Source organism: Hemibagrus wyckioides, linkage group LG28 (genome assembly GCF_019097595.1).
Source record: "Hemibagrus wyckioides isolate EC202008001 linkage group LG28, SWU_Hwy_1.0, whole genome shotgun sequence".
Lineage (NCBI taxonomy): Eukaryota > Metazoa > Chordata > Actinopteri > Siluriformes > Bagridae > Hemibagrus > Hemibagrus wyckioides.
Window position 1 is genome coordinate 14,811,757 of NC_080737.1, and position 22,767 is coordinate 14,834,523.

A 22,767-nucleotide genomic window follows, 5' to 3' on the forward strand; every position below is an offset into this window, starting at 1 on the left:
TGTTATGTATCTTGGATTGGTATGGTGCAACATTTTATTAAAAACTTTACATCAGCAACAGCAGCAACAACATTAGCAAAGACAATGTTTAAAAATACTGCTTTCACTGTATCTAACAATTTCATCATAGGAGAAATCATAGGCCTCCTTGACTAGTCAGGTCAGTTCGCAATTATACTAATGCTGAATGGGAAAATTCACACAGCCATGCTCTAAAAGCCTTCTCAGAAAAGTGGAGGTTATCCTAACAGCAAAGAGGGACTCAATCTGAAATGTGGTGTTCAAAATAGATATGGGAGTGAAGGTTAAGTGTCAGAAAAAGTCTGGAAATGTGGTGAGTAAGCCCATGTCTCATCACATAATGCAAGAATAAAGTGCTGGTCTGAAGGTCCACTGTTCCACAGCCAGGGTGGAGCATGCATTAGTCCTCCTATAAGTGTCACACAACACCTGGTCCACCTTTAAAAAATGAATACCAGCAAGTTAAAAACATAACTCCAACATTATCTGGTGCCTAAACATCTACATTTGAACTACAGAATAGACTAATACTTAAATAAAAGTGAATTTAACTTTGAATATATATATTTGAATATATAGTATTTTGAATATATGACAATGAGAAAAATGAAAAAGTTAACAAATACGCAATGACTAGAATTGCTTTTTTCCTCCAAAAAACAGTCTTTGATCTTAATTTTCAGTCATTTGCCATTTGCACATCTACACGTCATGGTTAATGGCCTCCACACTCTATAGACAGGCTGTCAAAAGCTGTGTTAGGTAAAAAATGGTAAAAAATGGCAAAAAATATACCCTTGGGGGCCTGGAGGGTAGACATGATTGGCAAAATTTCATTCATTTATTCATACATCTTCAGTAACTGATTTACTCTGGTCAGGGTCATGGTGGCTCTGGAGTCTATCCTACAAACACTGGGCAAGAGGCAGGAATATAGTGAGGGGCAGGGAAAGATATGCATCAAATAAAAAAGTAACCCAAGCTCCGGGATAAAGCAGGGAACTTGGAACCTGTGAAGTGGAAACATGGGCTGCTCTGTTACCCTCAGAAAATGATGTACCATTCTGTCATGCAGAGAGGGATTTTGACAGGCTAGAATAGGGAATATTTATGGGAAGTTTTATAATATTACACATGACCTTATCACTCTTCAAGGGAAAATAGGTCCAATTAAGATTAATGTTTAGCATTAATAGCTATAGCTTTAATAGTTTAGCATTAATTAGCGTTGTGTCCTTATTCATTTTGCCTGTAAATCATCCTGCAGGATCTATGATGATTCCTAGCATTCACGAACTAACCTGGCGTGTTTTAGGGATATGGAAAAAACCTGATAAACCCAAAGGAAACCTTCAGGTAAAAAAATGCAATACTCCAAGGGACAGTAAAAAGCTCTGTTGTTGTCTTCCAGTTAAGGCCATTAAGAAGCAAATTGCATGCGTTTGTGTCCTGTGTTGTGTCCACAAATAAATTCTTACATTTTTTATAGTCCTGTAGAAAGAAAAATGAGGAAATGAGGATAATTAAATGCATACATTTGTTACATGCAATAAAACACAAGCACAAATCTATGCCATATATTTGTAAGTGTTTGGAATTTTTTATTGCATCAATAAAAGTGCAGTTTAAGGCTCGATTCAGTTCTTTTATACATCTCTTTTGTAGAATTGTCTATTTTATTAAAAAAAAAGTGTTTGATGCTTCAGAAAATATTTCCAGCTTTAGCCGCTTTTTTTTGGCTTCAGACTGACTTCCCACAATTCTTTGCGCGCGGGTAGGTTCACACTGATGACCAAAATGGCGGATTCCGTGGTAAGTGTTCGATGAATCCCTGTTTTTATTTAGCTGAATTGATGGTGTTAATTAGATAAATGCTTAATTATGCTAGGTCTGGTGTACGTTTTAACATGTTATTTCTTGATAGCCGGAACTTGTAGAGGGCTGTCGTCTTCCCGTGCTCAGAAAAAATCAAGAAAACGAAGACGAATGGCGTAAGTACTGTCTGCTAGCCTGGATGCTAACACGCTAGCTGCATAATAAAGCAACTGTCATGGCGGCGCACAGTCAAGCAGACACGGGCGCCTGGGAATGTAAACAAAAGACCGGTATTGCGTACCGCCGAACATATTTCCACTGAAAATACAATCCGTATTAGGTGGGAATATTCTTACAGAGTTCCTGTTATGAGAAATTAAAAGCTACAACATTTCCTTGTAAACCTTTAATGAATATAATCTGAACAAAGTTCATGTTGCTGTTGATTGCCATTAACTTTGAACATCTTCGTGTTCATTTGGGAAAATAAAAAAAGCAACCTTTTATTTATTAAATTAAATAGAATATTAAATTAAATCTTATTTATTTATTAAATAGAAAATGATTTCCCTTTGTTACATACGTACACACATGTATATGTATATATGTATGTATATATATATATATATATATATATATATATATATATTACACACACACACACATATAAACACAAATAGAGAGAATTGTTTTACCACATTAGAAAACTAGATATCGATACAAATAATGAACACACACTTACTGTAGCATCCCGACTGAATAATGGTCCCGACTCTTGAACTGATGGTACACAGTTGTCTTTAATGTTTTATCTTCCAAAGAATGAAAGCTCCCTTTTAATATACAGTGAATACATTGTAAGAGCTACAATAACAAAAACAGAGAAAACAAATTTACCATTCTCTTGTGATAATCTTATGTACACAACTTTACATGAGATCCATAAAAATGAGCCACTTCCACACATGAAACATCGACTAATATCAAAAAAATATATTTAACTCAATGACAATCTCTGACGAGTGCTCAACAAGTCTTTTTAACCAAGACGGAGCGTTTAAATGATCATCTTTATGAATTCTGCCATTAATATAAACAAAGCACATAGCTAGCACGTTGTATGGACGAGCGACTACTTAGCAAGCTCGCGCCGTCTATTTTATAGCATCAAAATGAACTGTAAAAAACAACGCAACCATGAAATCCGGAAACGAATGGAACTCACACCAACCTTGTGCCTCCTTCCGTCAGGTACTGAACAAAGAAAGTTAGAAAATATCTTTTAAGGTGCAGTCACGACATTACTATGTTTTCATTCCTCCACTTTTTACCCTAAAAGCCCTAAGCCTTTTTTAGCACTACATCCTTTATGATGAAGGCATGAACTTCACAATAAAGGCAAAATTAACATATTAAAGCTAACACCAAAAGAACAATATAAAGTAAATAAATGACACATTATGAAGTAAAATTAAACCATAACTCTTACGTCAGGTTAAGATGTGTACCCTGTTTAAAAAAATAATAGAGTTTAATCAGTGGTTAAGGCTGTGGACTACACATTTGTAATGTGATAGAAGTCCAACATATGGATTAATACATGTAGGCCATTATAAAATCTAACAATTTTATATTACAAAATATTTTAAGTTGCATCTAAGAAATCCTGATCATTTTTTTCTGCTTCCATCATTTATTGCTGGTTTTTAAAAAGCACACAGTGACCCATATTATCAGAATGACAGGCATTAATCTACTTTCTTCTTGCTACAAGCTATCCAGTAACTACTGATATCCATCAAGGTTATTCATGATGGTTCATTATTTAAAAACCCTCAGTCAGAAATTGTACATGCACAGGAGAAATGCAGGAGTGTCTTTTTTTTTTTGGTACTTTATCTTTGTCTAATCTGATTCCTTTCTAGCATTGGCAGAAATTCTCAGTGTCAAAGAAGTCCCTGGGAAAAAGCTCTACTATGTTCACTACATTGACTGTAAGTACATTTAAAAAAAAACATGGCCATATAACATCTTTGACTAGCTATGTTTGGAGGTGTTTCCACTACAGTTCCTCCCTTTACAGATCGTAAAGGCAAATCTACAGCGTATGATATTCAGCCTGATTTTGCTGTTAGACAGAAATCACACACTGTTGTAGAATCTTTTTGTTCATGAGGTGAGATTTGTAGGTTTAAATTGCATAATGTAGCAAGCTCAGGTTGATGACATGAAATTTAATTAACTTTAATAGCAGGTTTTTATTGTTCTTATAGTCATCATTGTATAATCTGACATCCAGAACATATCATCTTGAAATTCTACTGTAATCACCAAAGTAGAGATTCTACATAGTTCATGCAGAATAAATAAAAGTGTAATTATATCATCAGATTTAAGGGCCTACATGCCCTATCGGTGATATCTGATGAACATTATCTGTTTTAAGTCAACAAGCGGTTGGATGAGTGGGTCACTCCAGACCGGCTGGACATGAAAAAGCTCCAGTTCCCTAAAAAGGAGGCGAAGACACCCACAAAGAATGGCCTACCTGGCTCTCGGCCCAGCTCACCAGAACGAGATGTGGTAAGCGTTGCCATATTAGATCACTGCTAATCCACTTTTTTTTTTTTTAATCCTTTACCCCTACTTTTTTTTTTTGTTGTTACCACTTCTTGAGCACCACTAAATTGGGGCCAGCTTTAGGGCTAAATTCTAGCTTCTGATCTTAAAAAGAAGTGGTAAAAATAGTCAAATGATAGACACCAAAAATAACTTGAAATTGTTACATTTGCCAGTGTCCAGTGTTTTCCTGTCTTGGTCTCTGTTGAGACAGATCAATTTTTAACACCATAAAATAAACATGATTTGTTCCCTTTAACTGTGCTCTCTTCCTTTCTGTTCAAATTCAGAGGAAGAGTCTAGATCTCAACGTTCAAACTGCTTCAGCACCTTCCAGAGGCAAAACCCTTCCCACACCGGTACAGCCAAACCTTGCCCATTCTACACTAAAACACCCTTTCAATTGATGCGAGAAATAGAAATGGGCTCAATATGACATGGTGCTATATATATATATATATATATATATATATATATATATATATATATATATATATAAACAACTCCTGATGAAATCTTGATTCTTGACACATGATGTGGGTGGGATGTGATTTATGTGACATGGTGACTTTTGCCTTGTTTTTAATTTGATATTGTGTGTTAAAGTGTTTTATGTAGTTTCATCATTGCTGTTGAATTGGGGATCTGCAGGCCTTTACAGTTTTATGGTTGAAAAGCAGGGGGGAAAAACAATAGTAAGCAATATTGCATAATGGAAATGGATAAATATTCTCCATCATATTGAATCAATGTTAATATACCAATATGAGATATATATATATAAATGTATATGTAGTGAACCCTTGAATCTTTCCGTATTTTGTAGTGTTATAACCTTGAATTGAAAATGACTTTACACAATATGTCTATTGTTTAAATTGTGTTAATTAGACTAATAAAAGTATTCACCCGAGGATAATACCTGGTAGAATCACCTATGGGTGAAGTTACAGCATTTTATGTGTAACTGTAGGCAGTTTCTTACATTTATTTGTAAATAATTTTTGTTAGCCATATTGATTCTTTTCAAATGTGCAAGGAAGTATCATCGACAAGCCAAATGTTTACAGCCCTACTCTTTCTTTCTGTGATGAGGCTGTTATCAGACATAACTAATCAGTGCTAGTAGTAAATGGAGGAGGCACCTTTATGCTTGACAGACTGATAGTGTTGAAAGCAGTGGGAAGTAAGAAGGGTAAGAAAACTAACATTCTTGACAGTGATTTAGGATTCAGAAAGCTGATGTGTAAATGTTTTTTTCCGCAGTTCAACACTCTTTTTTTTATTTTTTTTATTAATAGTGACTTTTTCTATAGTCAGTTCTGTTTGTTTTAGCATTTTGTATGTAAGAAACAAGTAATCAAGGAAAATGGAAGATGTAAAAATGTTTCCCAGGAACAGAAGTAGTTTTGATCTTAATTCTGCTTTGCTTACAGAAGAGGAAAGCAGAGTCAGTCTCCTTAGCATCGCAAGTTTCTGCCGCAACATCAGTGCCTTCACTCCCGAGTTCAACAGAGGTCTCACAGGCGTCTGTGTATCCCACAGTCCGGGAAACTTTCAGTACCAAATCCAGAGATGAGCACGAGCACCTCACCTCCCTCACCACGGTAATGCTCATGTGCTCTCTCTGCCTGTCTCTCTGCCTCACTCTCTGCCTGTCTCTCTAGCTGTCTATCTCTCTGCCTGTCTCTCTGCCTCACTCTCTGCCTGTCTCTCTAGCTGTCTATCTCTCTGCCTGCCTGTCTCTCTGCCTCACTCTCTGCCTGTCTCTCTAGCTGTCTATCTCTCTGCCTGTCTCTCTGCCTCACTCTCTGCCTGTCTCTCTAGCTGTCTATCTCTCTGCCTGCCTGTCTCTCTGCCTCACTCTCTGCCTGTCTCTCTAGCTGTCTATCTCTCTGCCTGTCTCTCTGCCTCACTCTCTGCCTGTCTCTCTAGCTGTCTATCTCTGCCTGCCTCACTCTCTGCCTGCCTCTCTGCCTCACTCTCTGCCTGTCTCTCTAGCTGTCTATCTCTCTTCCTATCTCTCTGCCTCACTCTCTGCCTGTCTCTCTAGCTGTCTATCTCTCTGCCTGTCTCTCTGCCTCACTCTCTGCCTGTCTCTCTAGCTGTCTATCTCTCTGCCTGTCTCTCTGCCTCACTCTCTGCCTGTCTCTCTAGCTGTCTATCTCTCTGCCTGTCTCTCTGCCTCACTCTCTGCCTGTCTCTCTAGCTGTCTATCTCTCTGCCTATCTGTCTCTCTGCCTCACTGTCTGCCTGTCTCTCTGCCTCACTCTCTGCCTGTCTTTCTAGCTGTCTATCTCTCTGCCTGTCTGTCTCTCTGCCTCACTTTCTGCCTATCTGTCTCTCTAGCTGTCTATCTCTCTGCCTGTCTCTCTAGCTGTCCGTCTCTCTGCCTCACTCTCTGCCTGACTCTGTTTGTCTCTCTGCCTCTTTCTGTCTGTCTGTCAGTCTCTACTCCAGCATCCACTCACTCATATTTCTTCTGTGTTGTGTTGAAATTAGTACAGTGTGCCAGTATCCCTACATGAAGTGACATGTTGCAGTTTTTACGTATTTCAAATGAATAGAAATGCTTTAATAAAATAAAATAAAATAAAACAGAAAGTGTGTGTCTGTGCCTCCTCTTTCGTAGCAAAACGGCACAGCGCGTCGTCTCATTCCGTCTCAGCCCGGTAGAAAAAGGAAAAACTGCGGCACAGATGAGGTAAGCTGGACAGTCCTCAGCATTTTTCACTTTCCATCTTACTTCCTCATAAGACATCACTATAAAATAAATTCCTTATTCTCAATTACCATGTGTGTGCATGTCATGTTTTATTTATTTATTTATTTTTATCTGAAACATATTTCATGTTTGGAAATGTCTGTATGTGGCCCAACATTCCAAAACATATTGAGTATTACATTATCATATCATTATGTACGTTCAACCATCTGGTTCAACATTTTAAGAATTCTATTCATCGGGGTAACCATGGACATTTAATTGAACCATGGACATGAAATTTAGGTTTAGATTAGACATCAGCATCAGGAGAGGCTTAAACATGCTCGTGACCATGCTCGTGACCATGCTTTCTAAAACCTGCCTTCTTCCTGAGGCATTTTATCCCAGTTTCCAACACTGGAGCAAAGTAAATCCTGTTATTTATGCGTACACGGTTGTTACTGCACTGGTAAAGCACAAAGTCTTCCCTCTCAGAAAAAAGTCTCAACTAGAAGAATAAATCATACTGATTTGAGATTCATTTTTTAAAAATTTGTTTTAAATGAAGGATTCATACAAAAGTTTGGCCTAAACATTTATTCACAAAAGTATAACGACGAATTGAGGTTTTAGTACAGGACTTTTCTCCTTCCAGGGAAGTGTGTAACACCTTTAGCACCTGTGGTAATTTCCCCATGCGCTACACATGTGATTGGCTAAGGTCAATCACAGGAAAAAAAAGTCTCTTAATCTGTCATGCTGTAACCTTTCTTCCTCCCGTGTCAAATGCAAGTGTCCCAAAGCCTTGTGCACCCCCTTGTGTTTTTCTGATAGATGATAAAGGTATTCCAGTATAGCAGCCCTCGCAGTGCCACTGGCTTTCTGCCGCCAGGAGAGGTCCGTCTCATTTATTTATCATTGTCTGTTTTGCTGTGTTGATAGTCAGAAGGTAGTGAACAGGGTTCTGTAATAACACTAATATCAGACAGTTGCTCATCTCGTTCGACTGTCATCAGCCTTGAATTTTGTATTTCAAGATGAAGTACAGGCATCCTTTTAAGGGTTAGGGGGCATTGATCAAGGAAAGAGGAAAATTAACACTTTATTCATTTTAACTAGTTAACATTATAAGTTCTCATTTCAGAGAATCCTAAATATTTGATTCAAACCAAACTGTATCATGAATTTACAGGCAGAGTTTAGAGTTTTGAGTTAGAGCTTTCCTGTGGTGTGGTTATTTGTGACGTGGTCTATGTCCTCTCTCTAATTTCCCCACTGTGCAACGTCAGGACTCGCAGGACAGCTCGGACGGTATCCCCTCCGCGCCTCGCATGACCGGTAGTCTGGTCTCCGACCGTAGCCACGATGATATCATCACACGCATGAAGAACATCGACTGCATTGAGCTGGGCCGCCATCGACTCAAGCCCTGGTACTTTTCACCGTACCCGCAGGAGCTGACCGCGCTGCCAATCCTCTACCTCTGCGAGTTCTGTCTCAAGTACCTCAAAAGCCTAAAGTGTCTGCAAAGGCATTTGGTATGTTTATAGTCAAAAAGCTTTATTGTCTTGCTGCTGTCCTGTGCAAAGGGGATGTGGTAGCTTAGTGGTTAAGGCGTTGGAGTTCAAATCCCACGTCCACCAAGATGCCACTGCTGGGACGCTGAGCAAGGCCCTTAACCCTCAATTGGTCAGTTTTATAAAAGGAGATAAGGGCGTCTACCAAACGTAAATGTAGTTCTGTCTAGTTAGTGTGTACTGTTCGTATAATGTTTTAATTTTTTAATTAAAAAAATGCTGTTTTTAACACACATCCCACTTGCTAGACAGCAATTAAAACAGCTGAAGACCTTCACAGAGAAGCATAGTGTGCAGTGTAGTGTGATAACTGGAGTAAACTGCGGTGAAAGACCAACAGTGCACAAGAATATACAGCTATTTTAATATTTATCATCATCATTAAATTCTGCCGTTGAGAAATAGAACCAAATGATGTAGTTTGTAGTAGAACTTGCATTGTAGTTTATTATTTAGTTTTGACTTCTGTAGTTTTGGTTAGAACATTTTATTTGCTCAAATTTAGGGTAACATTAGGTCGGTCATATGATACATCTTTAATAGGTAGTTAATGTAATCAATATGTTTTGTTGTGGGCAGACAAAATGCAATCTCCGACATCCTCCAGGAAATGAAATCTACCGCAAAGGGACTATCTCATTCTTTGAGATTGACGGCAGGAAAAACAAGGTAATTTCTTCACTGCCTTATAATATCTCAGAAACACTGCCGGACTTCAAACATTTTTCAAATAAATATTGTATGTTCGTCTCTTGCTCTGTAGACATATTCACAGAACTTGTGTTTACTGGCAAAATGCTTTCTGGACCATAAGACCCTGTACTACGACACAGACCCCTTCCTCTTCTACGTAATGACGGAGTATGACTCCAAGGGCTTCCATATAGTTGGCTACTTTTCTAAGGTATGTTGATTATAATCAATGCACCACCACAGTGATGCTCATTCGTGTGCAAAAGGACATAGATCTCCTTTGACAGAGCATGAGCACCGTTTGAGGGTTGATTGGCTTCATGTTTTGGCAGATGCACGTCTTTGCTTGCTGTTGTATGATGGCTGGTACAAATCTTTACTCTCGTTTTAATGTTTATAGGAAAAAGAGTCGACTGAGGATTATAACGTGGCCTGTATTCTGACTTTACCACCATATCAGAGGAGAGGCTACGGCAAACTGCTGATCGAGTTCAGTAAGTTCCAACTCGAGCTGTTCACTCCAAGAGAAAAAGGACTTTTTAATGAAAATGACTCCCATGGTTTAGGATTCCATAATGCAGAATCACACCCGAGAGTCATTTAGTCTCCTAAGTGTCCTTTAGGTTTAGTTGTTAAAGACAGATATAAAATAGCTGACATGTCATCTCTGTTTGTTTCTCAGGTTATGAGCTTTCCAAGGTTGAAGGGAAGACAGGCACCCCGGAGAAGCCCCTGTCTGATCTGGGCCTGCTATCCTACCGCTCCTATTGGTCTCAGACTATTCTCGAGATCCTCATGGACCTTAAATCAGAAAATGGAGAGAGACCACAAATCACCATTAAGTAAGCCCTTTTTGCTATACACTTTGAGAGCCATGCTAAATTCAGACGTGTTGCCAGGTTATGTAAAGAGTGATGCGTTTTCTTTAACTTCATAGTGAAATCAGCGAGATAACCAGCGTAAAGAAAGAGGATGTAATATCAACCCTACAGTACCTCAACCTCATCAATTACTACAAGGTAATCATATTAAGGCTCATTTAAAAATGCCTACGATATCATGAGACACTGGTTCGTCTCCTGGATGATTCACCGAATGATTTCTCATTATTCACGGTGTAGTCGATGGAAATGGTGTTTTAGTCATATTTTCTTGTGTTGTCTTTTTGGACACGTTACAATTCGCCAATTTTTAAATGGAAAACCAGCTAGTGAAATGAGTGTAAGTGACAAATCTGCTGCACAACAGTACATATGAGAGCTACTAACTTGATTACTGGTGTCTCTTCTACCAATATGTACAAATGTTCACTACTCAGTCTGTTTATTGAGCAAATGCAAATAGCATTGGGGAAAAAAGGAGCACAAAGTCTCAGTGTTGCGTCAGTGGGTAAGGTCATCGGCATATTTTGGAATTACACCGGTCAGGCATAACATTATGAACAGTGAGAGGTGAAGTGAATAACACTGATGATCTCCTCATCATGGCACCTGTTAGTGGGTGGGATATATTAGGCAGCAAGTCAACATTTTGTCCTCAAAGTTGATGTTAGAAGCAGGAAAAATGGACAAGCGTAAGGATTTGAGCGAGTTTGATGAAGGGCCGAATTGTGATGGCTAGACCACTGGATCAGAGCATCTCCAAAACTGCAGCTCTTGTGGGGTGTTCCCGGTCTGCAGCGGTCAGTATCTATCTAAAGAATTCTTTTAAGTCCTGTAAGTTACGAGGTCGGGCCTCCATGGGATCTGCTGCGAACATCTTGGTGCCAGGTATCACAGCACACCTTCAGGGATCTAGTGCCTGTTTTGGCAGCAAAAGTGGGACAAACAGGTGGTCATGATGTTATGCCTGATCGGTGTATATCTAAGACCTGGTTATGAACTCTGCCCCTGTGTGCATCCCAGGGCTCTTATTCATTATTCACAATGAGAATCAATTGAACACACTTGGTAATCTTTATTCTTATAGTATACAGTCGTAGAAGAGTAACTATTTAACATTTCACTTTCGAGTCGGTTCTTTTTCTCCCAGGATGTCGCTGTCGTGTCTAGCTTGTTGTTTATCTTAATCTCCGTTGTTAAAAGCCAAGATTATATTGAACTAACACACGTTCTCCTCTGTGATTCTCTTCTTCAGGGGCAGTACATCCTCACACTCTCAGAGGACATCGTAGAAGGTCACGAACGTGCCATGCATAAACGACACCTTCGCATCGACCCCAAATGCCTGCATTTTACACCAAAAGACTGGAGCAAGAGGGGCAAGTGGTAGGAGACGTACTACACCGTGACCTCTGGGACTGAAGCTTGGAGAACTGCAAAGTTTAATAGACTACATTGCAGGAGTCGATTTACAGACTTTTTTTGTCCTAATCAGAGATGATTTAAAAGAGAAAAAAAAAAATATCGTTACTGCCCTTTGTTCTAGTGATTGTGCTTATGTGACCATCAGATTTGTCCTCGTGTACCCTTTTTACGATTCTTCCTCAGATTGGTGTTTTTCAAGAAGAGAAAGTGAATTTGCTTTTCTGACGTCTTTGATTCATCCACCTTCTCCTTCTCTGATGGCCCCTATCTTCATCACTGTCTTGCTCCTGTTATTCATCCTCGCTTTGGGTTTTAATGAATTACTTCACAGTAACAACAACAACAAACAAACACTTTGTCTCCCAGTGCTCTCAAATCAGATGAAACTCTTATCACAGACTTTATTATTATTATTATTATTATTATTTTTTATCCAGCACATCCACCTGTGGATTCTACGCACAAGCAACATCAAGCTAAAGCTACCCTGATGTTTATTCTTTGGTATTTGTACATAATATACACCACATTCTCTTCTTTTTGTAAAGGATGTTTTTAACCTTGGTATTGCATCTCTCTGTGGGGGGAATTTAACAAAAAAGAAAAAGAAATTGCATGGGGATGTCCGTGGAAAAAAAAACAACAACAAAAAACAAAACAAGCCATGTCGAACTGTTACGAGAATGTAAATTTGGATTCGTGTACAGCTGTCGATCTTTTGTTTTTTGTTTTGGGTAAAAAGAACTGAATGTAAACCGTGAAACACTCGTGGCATAGTATTTTAATTTAAGGTAAAGACGACTATTTTCTGTAAAAATCCCCGTCCCATGATTTAGAGAGATCTGTAACACGAAAAAAAGATTTCTATTAGTGTTTCTTCCCTCACTTAATGTTAACTATATCGATGACGAGGAGCAGTTTTTGTTATTTTCTATGTAGTGGCATTCTGTTTTCCCATCTACTTCCACATAGACCGTTCACTCCCTCGAGTGTCATGTAATTTCTCTTTACAGTCTTCATTAAATGCCACAAGGTGGAACCACTTTTATTCAACGCGATTAGTCATTTCACGGGATTTATACAAGTTTGGGATCACTTGCATTATTTCAGCTACGGAGGAAGATCTCCATCAGCCGTTCCATCTTGTGGGAGATTGCTCCGGGGGGTGGGGGGGTGAAATCTTATCAGATTATCTTCAGCTAGAATGCCCAGGCTGCAAAATCATTTCCATCAAAATCACTATTTCTAACTCTGACATGTCCTGTTCTTTTGCTATATTTTCTATTCCGACTAATTCCGTGTGTGTTTCCTTGGGAAAACAATACAAAATTTTTTTGAGTGGATCCCAAACTTTTGGAGGTCATTCTTAGTGACAACAGTGATTTTTTTCTGTGCTTTCACGCATTATAATTCGGTTAAAGGTGAATCAGGTGAGATGAGGTCTCAGAGGATGGGTTTGTTGACTTACGAAAGCTCCGCCCCCAGGATCTATCATGTCTGTAAAATGACTGACAGGAGGTGGATCCAAACACAAACATGCTTTCTGGACCAGAGGTAAGTTTTTCATTATTATTATTTTTATTTCTAAATCTCAACGTCCACATTTTTTTTTTCTTTAGAAATATGCATACTATTGATACTGAAAGAACATCTTTACAGACATCAGTTTCATGCTTATCAGTAAATATAGGTAGTTGGGTTGTTAAACGATCCTTGTTTTGTTTGTTCCCTCTCATATGTTATTTATCCACATATTGAGCTTGTTTAATATACTTTCTTACTGGCATTGATGCGGTGCAAGCCGTTACTTTCTCAGACAAGATATCTGTTGCCAAGTGAGGCAATCTGTTCTTGCTGAAAATGTGTTCGGGGATCTGTGTGTACAATTCGTCTGTCTTGAAAGTATAAGATCAGTACAGTCAGAATCCAGGACAGAATTACAGGGATGCGTTATTTGCTGGAGCCCTGGAATAAGATCCTCCTACAGCCTGGCGTCCACATACGTGGACATCACATTTTTGGTTGTGTGCACCATAATACTTAATTCTTTGTAACTGGAACCTGTTGTACACGAAGTGGCTTCATGTTCAAATATAATATCTGGTTATTATATTTATTGGTTCCTCCTAACCCCAAATAGGTTTGAAGAAATCTAAAATGCAAGCTCAGGTGTTAGGAGGTTCAACACTAGTTTCCGTCAGTTAGCATCACCCCATATCCCTATTATTTTCCTTTCATTAGGTTGTAGTGATGCAACATGGTACAGAAATGGATTTAATTGGGAAGAAAATATCATATGTATTATAAATCATCATAAATATACAGAAAAGTGACTATGCTAGCAAAGTAAAAAAAAACCACAAGTTGTGATTGTGTATTATCCCCGACCAAGTCTATAATTTGTTATACAATTATCTTGAATAGAGTCTGTGAAATAAAACCATCGCACGAGGGAATATAATCGATTCACGAACACACGCAAGGGGGCGCAGTGTCGTTTTTAATTGCACCTGGATGTGCTGGTAAGCATTGTGGTTTCCTGAACGAACAACATTTGCACCGCAACATATTCCTGTTCACACGTTCACTCGGAGCTGAAAGAAAAATAAAGAACCTACTGAACTCTCACTCGTTCTTTCTCACAGACCGTTATTTCGGTTAAGAGGATATTGTTCTAGGTCTTGAGACGCAAGTCTACTAAATACAAACCGCCCCCAGTAACCTACAGAAACGTCGGTGGTTTATGGGTTTATTTAAGTTTAACGCATTTCAACAGCTCCATAATCGATGACAAAAAAAGTGACCCTCAATACACAGAGAATAACATATCTATATTTTTCTGCAGGTAATAACTTGTATATCCAAAAAAAGGATCAATCAGGATAGTGTTGCTGCTCTCTCTCTCTCTCTCTCTCTCTCTCTCTCTCTCTCACACACACACACAAAAGCTTTTGGATGCAGATGATGATTCTCAGTTTCTGCATTTCTGTTCTTTGGCCTGTTTTCATGGCAGATATCCTTGATGTTTTCTGAAGTCTCCGATTGTTACTGCTCTCTCTCGCTCTCTCTCTCTCTCTCTCTCTCTCTCAAAGAGCTTCATGGCCTCCTGTCAGTTTGTGGAAGAGCTCCTCGTTCAGCGTGTCGTTTTGCTCCCGGTTTCTCGTGGACATGAAGATGTAGCCGCCGATGTACTCGTGCACGATCTTACAATCTGCCGTCACGCAGCTGAAGGCCACGTTCACGTTACCGTTGAACTCGATAGCCACCTGAAATCCGGAGCAGGATAATAAGAGTTAAAGAGATGAATTTAACGAAGGAAAACTCGAGCAGATGTCCGAGACAGAGCAGCACACCTGTTTAATGTCCCAGTTGACGTTCCACTGCCTCATCGTGTTGTACCTCCATGTCTTCACCACTTCGTCTACGTTCAGGTCGATGCGGATGAGGCGGTTGTTGGCGATGCCCAGCAACTCGTCTTTTCGGCACCCTTTAAACCTGCAGAAAAGAAAAGAGATGTTATATTACTGTCAAATTGACTCCATCTTTTTGTTTTAACTTCTTGAGTTGGCCTTACCTGACTACAATATAAGAGAGCCCAAAGTCAGGCAAAGCTTGCCAGATCTGCAGAAACTTCTGGATAGCATCCGTTAGCGAGAGCTGTGCCACGTTCTGATAAGCCTCCAGAATACGAGGGGTCAGCTAGAAGAGAGAAGAAACAGGGAAGAGAATAAAATGTCTGCATCAGTGAATCAATATGGAATAAAACACGACTGCATGCTTTTGCAGGAAACTACTCAACAACGTGGTGTGCGGCAAAATTAGTTCAGCACATCTTAAAGTGTTTTATTCCTCTGGTTCCCAGCACACTTGTTATTCAGTTGTAGTTGCATGTGACATTGTGGAACGTCTGCAAATAAAACACTATTTACTTCCAGTTATCACAGCTATGAACAGTTGTCCTCTCGCCAGCATCGGTTTCAGTATCATCAAGTCAGCCTTTCATATTACTGACAAATGTCCCGTCTTAAAGATGCAAAATTTTACTTTTATCCTGTTGCTGACTGAAGACTCGTTTGAAAATAGAATATCCAAAGAAGCTGTCTTCAGAAGAAAGAGCTAAGATGTGAGGAATAAAAGCAATTGGAATGATGACAAGTGTATATAAAGGCTGGGGTTGTTGTAGGGCGTGGCCTGGGCAAGTCAATAATAAAGGATGGAGTAGATTTCTGTTAGAAGCCTGTGCTGTGTTACCTGCTTGGGCTTGTACTTCTTCTGGTAGCGCGGAGAGACGAGGCTGTGCGTGTTGATGCTCTCGTCGCTCGGTGACGTCTTGTTTCCTGGCGTGGTCTTCTGCATGGCCAGGAACGACTGAATATTCTGGACCTCACTAGAGAAGGAGCTGTCAGCCAGGGTCTTTCCCTTAGACGCCAAGCGGCACGCGGCCATCCATTTGCTGTACTGCTGCTCCTGCACAGAGATACACAACAATGTATATAGCTATTACAAGAAGAGGAAAAGGTCATTAGTATAGCAGGCCTGCTCGCTCGGCGTGTTGCACATGAGGAAGCGGGCTCTTGGTAGCTTCTGTATTTATTTAACATTTCCTCATTTCCTCATAGACATTCATAATGAGGATATTTTCTGCTGACAGATTTTTTCCCCCTAAGCATTTTGGTCTCTGGCATTACAGTAATGCCAAAACAGCTTTTTTTTCTTTTCTTTTTTTAATATTTCTCTCTCCAGCTGTCTTATACTACACTGATACACTGATGCTGAGGTCTGTTCTTAGAGTGCTGATTAGTCTATATATATATATATATATATATATATATATATTTTTTACAAATATTTTTTAAATCATCACAGTTCTGGCAATAATGCAGCTGCAAGCAAATCTAATACCAAAGTATTAAAATATAAAGTATAAAAAAAGTATAAAGTACATCTATCTATCTATCTGTCAATCAGTCTGTCTGTCTGTCTGTCTGTCTGTCAGTCTATCTTGTCTGCCTGTCTATCTACAGCTTCTGCTGTCTGTCTGTCTGTCTGTCTGTCTGTCTGTCTGTCTATCTATCTATCTATCTATCTATCTATCTATCTATCTATCTATCTATCTATCTATCTATCTATCTGACCTTAATCTAGGACTAATAAAAATAAGATATTGCTGAAACGGTGAGGTTTTCTTTAAGGAGATGTTTAAAATATATGAAAGGAATCTTCAGGGTCAGCGCTTTGTAACGGTCAGTCAGATTCTTCAACACTGCAGACTTTGTGCTTTCTGTGTTCTTGGTCACATGACATGCAAAAAACAAAAAACATGACATGCAAAGAAAAAATGAGACTTTGGCAAGAGACCAGCCATTTACTGCTGATAGAGTGAGATTTCACTCTGCATGTATCATCATTATTAATATAATGAATATTATAACTATTTAATAACTATATAATTTATATGTATATATTAATCAGTGGCTATTTTACGTTGATACATGGTTCCCCATTTTAAGAAAATGTGTTTAGTGGGTTTACTGCTGATAACTGTGATAACAGGAACGTTTTTCCGACGTTCCACCATTTATCAGTTAAAGGTAATGATAAATGGATCAGAAAACACATGTTGTTCCTTAAACTGGTGCCCTAGGAAATATTCTCCCATCATGCACCACTTCCTCATGACAAAGCACCAGTAAACAAACCCCAATGAAATGATTCGCTCTATAGTTTGTCTAATACATTCATGAACACATAAATAACTATATATTTACTTAAGGACTTCCACTTAAGGATTTTAATACATGATTTTAATCAGCAAATTTTTCTCGTGCAAAGTAAACACAGCCTTTTATTTCACACTCACGTTTTCACAGCGCAGATAGACTTCATTCATGCCGTCCGGTTCAGGAATCAGCAGTTTGATACAGAACTTCTGGGCAGCTACGCTCACATCAGGAGCCACCTCACATCCTGAGGAAGAGGTTTTATTAGGATGGGTGTGTGTTTTTATAACTTGGTGGGGATGAAATCTTACAGTTTTTACTATGTGGAAGGTGCTCACAAGGAAACGTGTGTGTGTGTGTTACAAAAGTCCCTGTCATTATTCCTGTCGTTAATAGTATGCACACTCTTTGTGGTTTATGAGTGTATACATCATGTTTGTGTGTGTGTGTGTGTGTGTGTGTGTGTGTTCCATCACAAACACCTCTTACCTTTAAGGTTCATCTGCTGTATCGGCTCTTTACAGCTCTCCTCCTTACTCTTATAGTACAAAATGGACGTGTCCTTGAAGGTAAACCAGAACTGCTTGTATTTCTTTAGAGTCTGCTTCTTTGGTCTAGAGGAAAAAGATCACTGCATGATATAATATGCAAGGCTTAACTTTAAGTCGTTAAGAAAAAATAAAGAAAAACATGTGTGGCCACTTGTTCCAGACTTCACATTTGTCTCATGTGTAACAACACACCTGAATACACCGATCAGGCATAACATTATGACCACCTGCCTAGTATCGTGTTCGTCCCGCTTTTGCTGCCAAAATAGCCCTGGCCCGTCGAGGCATGGACTCCACTAGATGTTAGCAGCAGGCCCCACCTCACAACTTATAATACTTAAAAGATACTTATTGGACTCAAAGGACATTTACAGGACCTAAAGGATACTTTTGATGGATACTGACCACTGCAGAACACTGCGGAACACCCCACAAGAGTTTCGAAGATGCTCTGATCCAGTGGTCTAGCCATCACAATTTGGCCCTTGGTCAAACTTGCTCAAATCCTTACGCTTGCCCGTTTTTCCTGCTTCTAACATCAACTTTGAGGACAAAATGTTCACTTGCTGCCTAATATATCCCACCCACTAACAGGTGCCATGATGAGGAGATCATCAGTGTTATTCACGTCACCTCTCAGTGGTCATAATGTTATGGCTGATCGGTGTAATTAGGAGTAGTAACAAAATAATGTGCTTTAGGATAAACAACTGAACAACAACTTGACAATTATTCTAATATAATTAATATTAAAATTATTTAATAACTATATAATGTATACTGTATGCATCAGTGGCTAGTCTAGGCTGATACATGGTTCCCCATTGTAGAAGAAAATGTGTTTAGTGGCTTTATCTCACCTGAAAATCTTCAGATAGTCATGCAGCTCCGGTGCTGTCATAACATCCTGCATGTACACAAAGATCTGATGACCCACTTTACACACAGTATTACACTCTTCGGGCTCTCTAAGGAATTATATACTGCAAAATGATCTTTGTTTTTTAAAGATATAAAATTGTTGGCTTTCAGGATGGGATGATTTCCCCCTGAATTTTAATGGTTGAAGATAACACCTTAAACTTTAAATGCTTATGCTTAAGCAGAAATGAGATTGATATCACCATTTACTTTGAAGATAAAAAAAAAACAGTGTCTTCCCCTAGTAGGCTACGAAGAGAACAGAAAGCCTTGACTTTTATTTGAGCCTTTAAACATCACTATGGCGTGTCAATACTCAATACTGAACATGAACAGGCCCCAGTTAAAAAGAGTGAAAGGAAGTACAATCTTCTGCTGTTCTACACCTGCTGCTTTAACACACCACATTGTTTTAGCCAGGTTTATTTCATTGAATTAGCGCGTATATTTACAGCATTTATCTGGAGCGAGTTACAATTGTATCTCGTTTTTTTACAACTGAGGGTTAAGGGCCTTGCTCATGGACCTGGGATTCGAACTCACAACCTTCTGATCAGATTCTGATTGAAAATATACTCAATTTAATGTGTGTTCATGTAGTAAACCCATCGCAGTGGTAGTTTATATGTACCAGCATCTCTTCTGCACTGCTCTCTGCCTCCAGCTTGACCTCCAGGCACTGCAGAGCTGAGTCCAGGTCCTCCATGGCAGGACAAGTCTCAACCAACTGCTCGGTCTGGGAAGCTTTCCCTATGTGGTACTAGAGGAGTAAACACACACAAACACACACACACACAAAGCTTAGTAGGTTGATAACTATATATCAGGGGAAAATGAATGGATTCCACTAATTATGAACCTCTTAAATGTAAATGATAATCAAATGGTTAATTGCATGAATGAGAGATGTGTTCCTAATAAAGTGGTCACTGAGCTCTTACTGTTATGTAACTACATAAATACATTTCTTATTAGTTTCAGCTGAAAAAATATGCCAAGATAGCATGTGGCTTTTGGAAAGGCACAGTGACAGTGCAAAAAAGCGAAAAACATTTCAACATTTCCTCTGACATGATGCTAAAGTGCTCTGAAGTGCAATTTAGTAGCAATGATCGCTAGCTCCACTTCTACTGATAAACTGAGGAATATCAGCACTGCAACAAGTTCTGGGTGACAGAGCACGCGTAAAAATGTTGACTTGAATAACACAAGACAAATAAAACTCGTAGCGTACGAGAAGTCGCGTAATCTCCTGATACATCAGTGCACCCAGCGTGGTGGTCGTTTACACTGATAATATCCGTATTGCATGTTTTAAAATACATCACCCATTTCGAATCATTAATGCGTGAGGAATTTTATTCTTTTTCCCTACTTGTAAGGCAGCGAAAAGCATCATCTCCTCCTCTGTGCAGTCGATCTCCTCCAGCAAAATGGCCCACCTAGCCTGTTCATACAGCTGCGTCAGACGCACAGCGTCGAACTGCATACAGAGACACAGACCACATGCAGAAACAGCGGGTATTAGCATGAGCTCTCAAGCCAAAAATACAAGCTGAACAAGGCAGGTTTTCGTTTTCAAAGCACCTGCGGCGCCAGGTCGTAGAAACTGTAGTATTTGAAGCGCAAGAGCAGTTTTTCGTCTTCTTTGACGCCCTGCTGCAGGAGAGAGCGTGAAGAATCGAGCCACCTGAGAAAGCCAAAAACACTAGCTGATAATCATAATGATAAATAAACGACACATGATGCAAAAAAAAAAAAACAGAGGAAAGGAAGAGAAGCAAATCTCTGAATTGTGTGCAACCTCCCACTCAAAACTTCAGCTTCTGTTGTATCCATAGGATCTAGCGCGGCAAGCTAAATCCAATGCTCTTTTGCTAATGCTCTTAGACTTTAAAAAGGCCACGATTTCATTTCTAAGCGAAATCACATTCAGCGCAGTTGACTTCATCGTAATCACCAGTTTTGCATCATGCACTCTGTGAACTTTGCTATACAGGAATTTGCATCATCAGCCAGTAGCTGCTAGCTGAAACTGTTTCTGACACTTTGACTCATAAAGAAGTAACAGCAGACAGATAAAAAGGAAATGCTCTTTTTAGCAGGGTACAAGAAATCCATGAATCGCTATAAAACACCAACACAATCACTATAAGCTGTATAATCAGGAAGATTAGATATTTTGTGTTGTTGGTGTTAGTGAGCTTGGACAAGCTACTGGATACTGTCGACATACAAGACTGACACAAAGAATTCTTCAGAAATCCAGCTTTCAATGAATTTTTCTTTTGCCAACCTGCTGTTGACCTGCGCTTTGTCCACCTTGCTGGCTGGTCTGTACATTTTTGCGATGGTCTCAGGGGCTGGAGCTGGCTGACTCATGGAAATCATCTTATAGACTTCCTCTGTCTGAGGAGATTCGGCGAAGAAGGCAGGCATGCCGTTGGCCAGCTTTAGAATAGAAGCTGCAAAACCACAAGGAGAAATTCAGTTCAGTTTCAAACAGCTTCCATTCAGTACAAACTAAAAAAAGATGGATGACTTCATTTGTGTGTTACTTCTGTATTAAAAACTTATTACACAAGCACGCCATAGTACACATTTAAAGATGTTGCCAAAAGTTTTGGGACACCCCTCCAAATCATTCAATTTATGTGTTGTTTTTCGGGGGTTGGGCTAGGACCCTTAGTTCCACTGAAAGGAAGTCTTAATGCTTCAGCTTCATACCAAGACATTTTGGACAATTTCATGCTCCTAACTTTGTGGGAACAGTTTGGAGATGACCCCTTCCTGTTCCAACATGACTGCACACCAGTGCACAAAGCAAGTCCATAAAGACATGGATGTGTGGAGGATCTTGACTGGCCTTCACAGTCCTGACCTCAACCAGATAGAACACCTTAGGGATGAATTAGAGCGGAGACTGTGAGCCAGACCTTCTCGTCCAACATCAGTGCCTGACCTCACAAATGCACTTCTAGAGGAATGGTCAAAAATTCCCATAAACCTTGTGGAAAGCCTTCCCAGAAGCTGTTATAGCTACAAAGGGTGGACCAACTCCATAATACTTTCATGTGCATGTAAAGGCAGACGTCCCAAAACTTATAATTATAGCATTGTCTATGTATAAATATTATATGACGTCATTACACTCTTAATTCTCTCGCTCTCCTTTTTCAATTAAGAGAGTATTACAAATTTCTGTTATCAAACCATGAATAGAGAACCACAATAAAGATATAATGAATCTCTCTATACATATACACCACTTCGTTCACCAATTATACATCTGCCTATTCGTAAAATTATCCACCCAGCCAATTGTGTAGCAACAGCACAATGCAATTAAATATTATTATTAGATACGTGTCAGAGAGATCCAGCTAACTTTCACATGCAAATCTTCAATCAGTGACTTTTGACCATGACATGGTTGGTAGTGTCAAACGGACCGCTTTGAATATTTCAGAAACTGCTGATCTCTTGGGATTTTAATCACACTGCAGTTTCTTGGTTTTAAATAGAAAAGTGTGAATAACCAAATAAACAAAAGCATTTCTGCAGACAGATGTGCGGAGAAGAGAGCTACGGTAAGAGGTATGGTAACTCAGATAACCACTTGTTACAACTGTGGTGAGCAGAAATGTATTTTAGAACACAGACCAGAAGAGAGGAACAACCTTAATCCTCAGCTGTAGCCACTGTAGCCTCAAATTTGTGATCTTGTCTGGAAGGAGTGAAAACCGATACAGTCTTCTACTGTTGCTGCCCATGTGGCTGAGGGTTTGACACATTGTGTGTTCTGAGATGGTTGTACAATTCAGTGCAAAAGTTTGT

At 39.3% G+C, this 22,767-nt stretch overlaps 2 protein-coding genes across 3 annotated transcripts in view; one reads left to right on the top strand and one right to left on the bottom strand.

Moving 5' to 3' along the window:
• Positions 1-1,799: 1,799 nt before the first annotated feature.
• Positions 1,800-12,786, top strand: kat5b (K(lysine) acetyltransferase 5b). Of its 2 annotated transcripts, XM_058382514.1 has the most exons (15): positions 1,800-1,833; positions 1,946-2,012; positions 3,762-3,830; positions 4,283-4,419; positions 4,746-4,814; positions 5,892-6,062; positions 7,088-7,159; positions 7,997-8,059; positions 8,452-8,700; positions 9,319-9,408; positions 9,503-9,643; positions 9,833-9,926; positions 10,115-10,274; positions 10,370-10,451; positions 11,569-12,786. In XM_058382514.1, exons 1-15 carry the CDS (start codon positions 1,810-1,812, stop codon positions 11,701-11,703), a joined length of 1,623 nt encoding a protein of 540 aa, XP_058238497.1. In that variant the 5' UTR covers positions 1,800-1,809; the 3' UTR covers positions 11,704-12,786. The 2 variants fall into 2 exon arrangements, with proteins under 2 accessions (XP_058238497.1, XP_058238498.1); XM_058382515.1 differs by lacking the exon at positions 4,746-4,814.
• A 1,408-nt stretch (positions 12,787-14,194) lies between these two features.
• im:7154036 (fermitin family homolog 3) overlaps positions 14,195-22,767 on the bottom strand; it is a 13,606-nt gene continuing 5,033 nt past the window's right edge. Inside the window, exons 5-15 of the mRNA XM_058382512.1 lie at positions 21,227-21,395; positions 20,518-20,620; positions 20,306-20,413; positions 19,562-19,690; positions 18,870-18,916; positions 17,948-18,072; positions 17,599-17,705; positions 15,990-16,205; positions 15,313-15,437; positions 15,092-15,233; positions 14,195-15,004 (exon numbers count right to left, since the gene is read on the bottom strand). Coding sequence (XP_058238495.1) covers positions 14,825-15,004; positions 15,092-15,233; positions 15,313-15,437; positions 15,990-16,205; positions 17,599-17,705; positions 17,948-18,072; positions 18,870-18,916; positions 19,562-19,690; positions 20,306-20,413; positions 20,518-20,620; positions 21,227-21,395 — 1,451 coding nt within the window. The 3' untranslated portion in view covers positions 14,195-14,824. The remainder of the gene's footprint in view (positions 15,005-15,091; positions 15,234-15,312; positions 15,438-15,989; positions 16,206-17,598; positions 17,706-17,947; positions 18,073-18,869; positions 18,917-19,561; positions 19,691-20,305; positions 20,414-20,517; positions 20,621-21,226; positions 21,396-22,767) is intronic.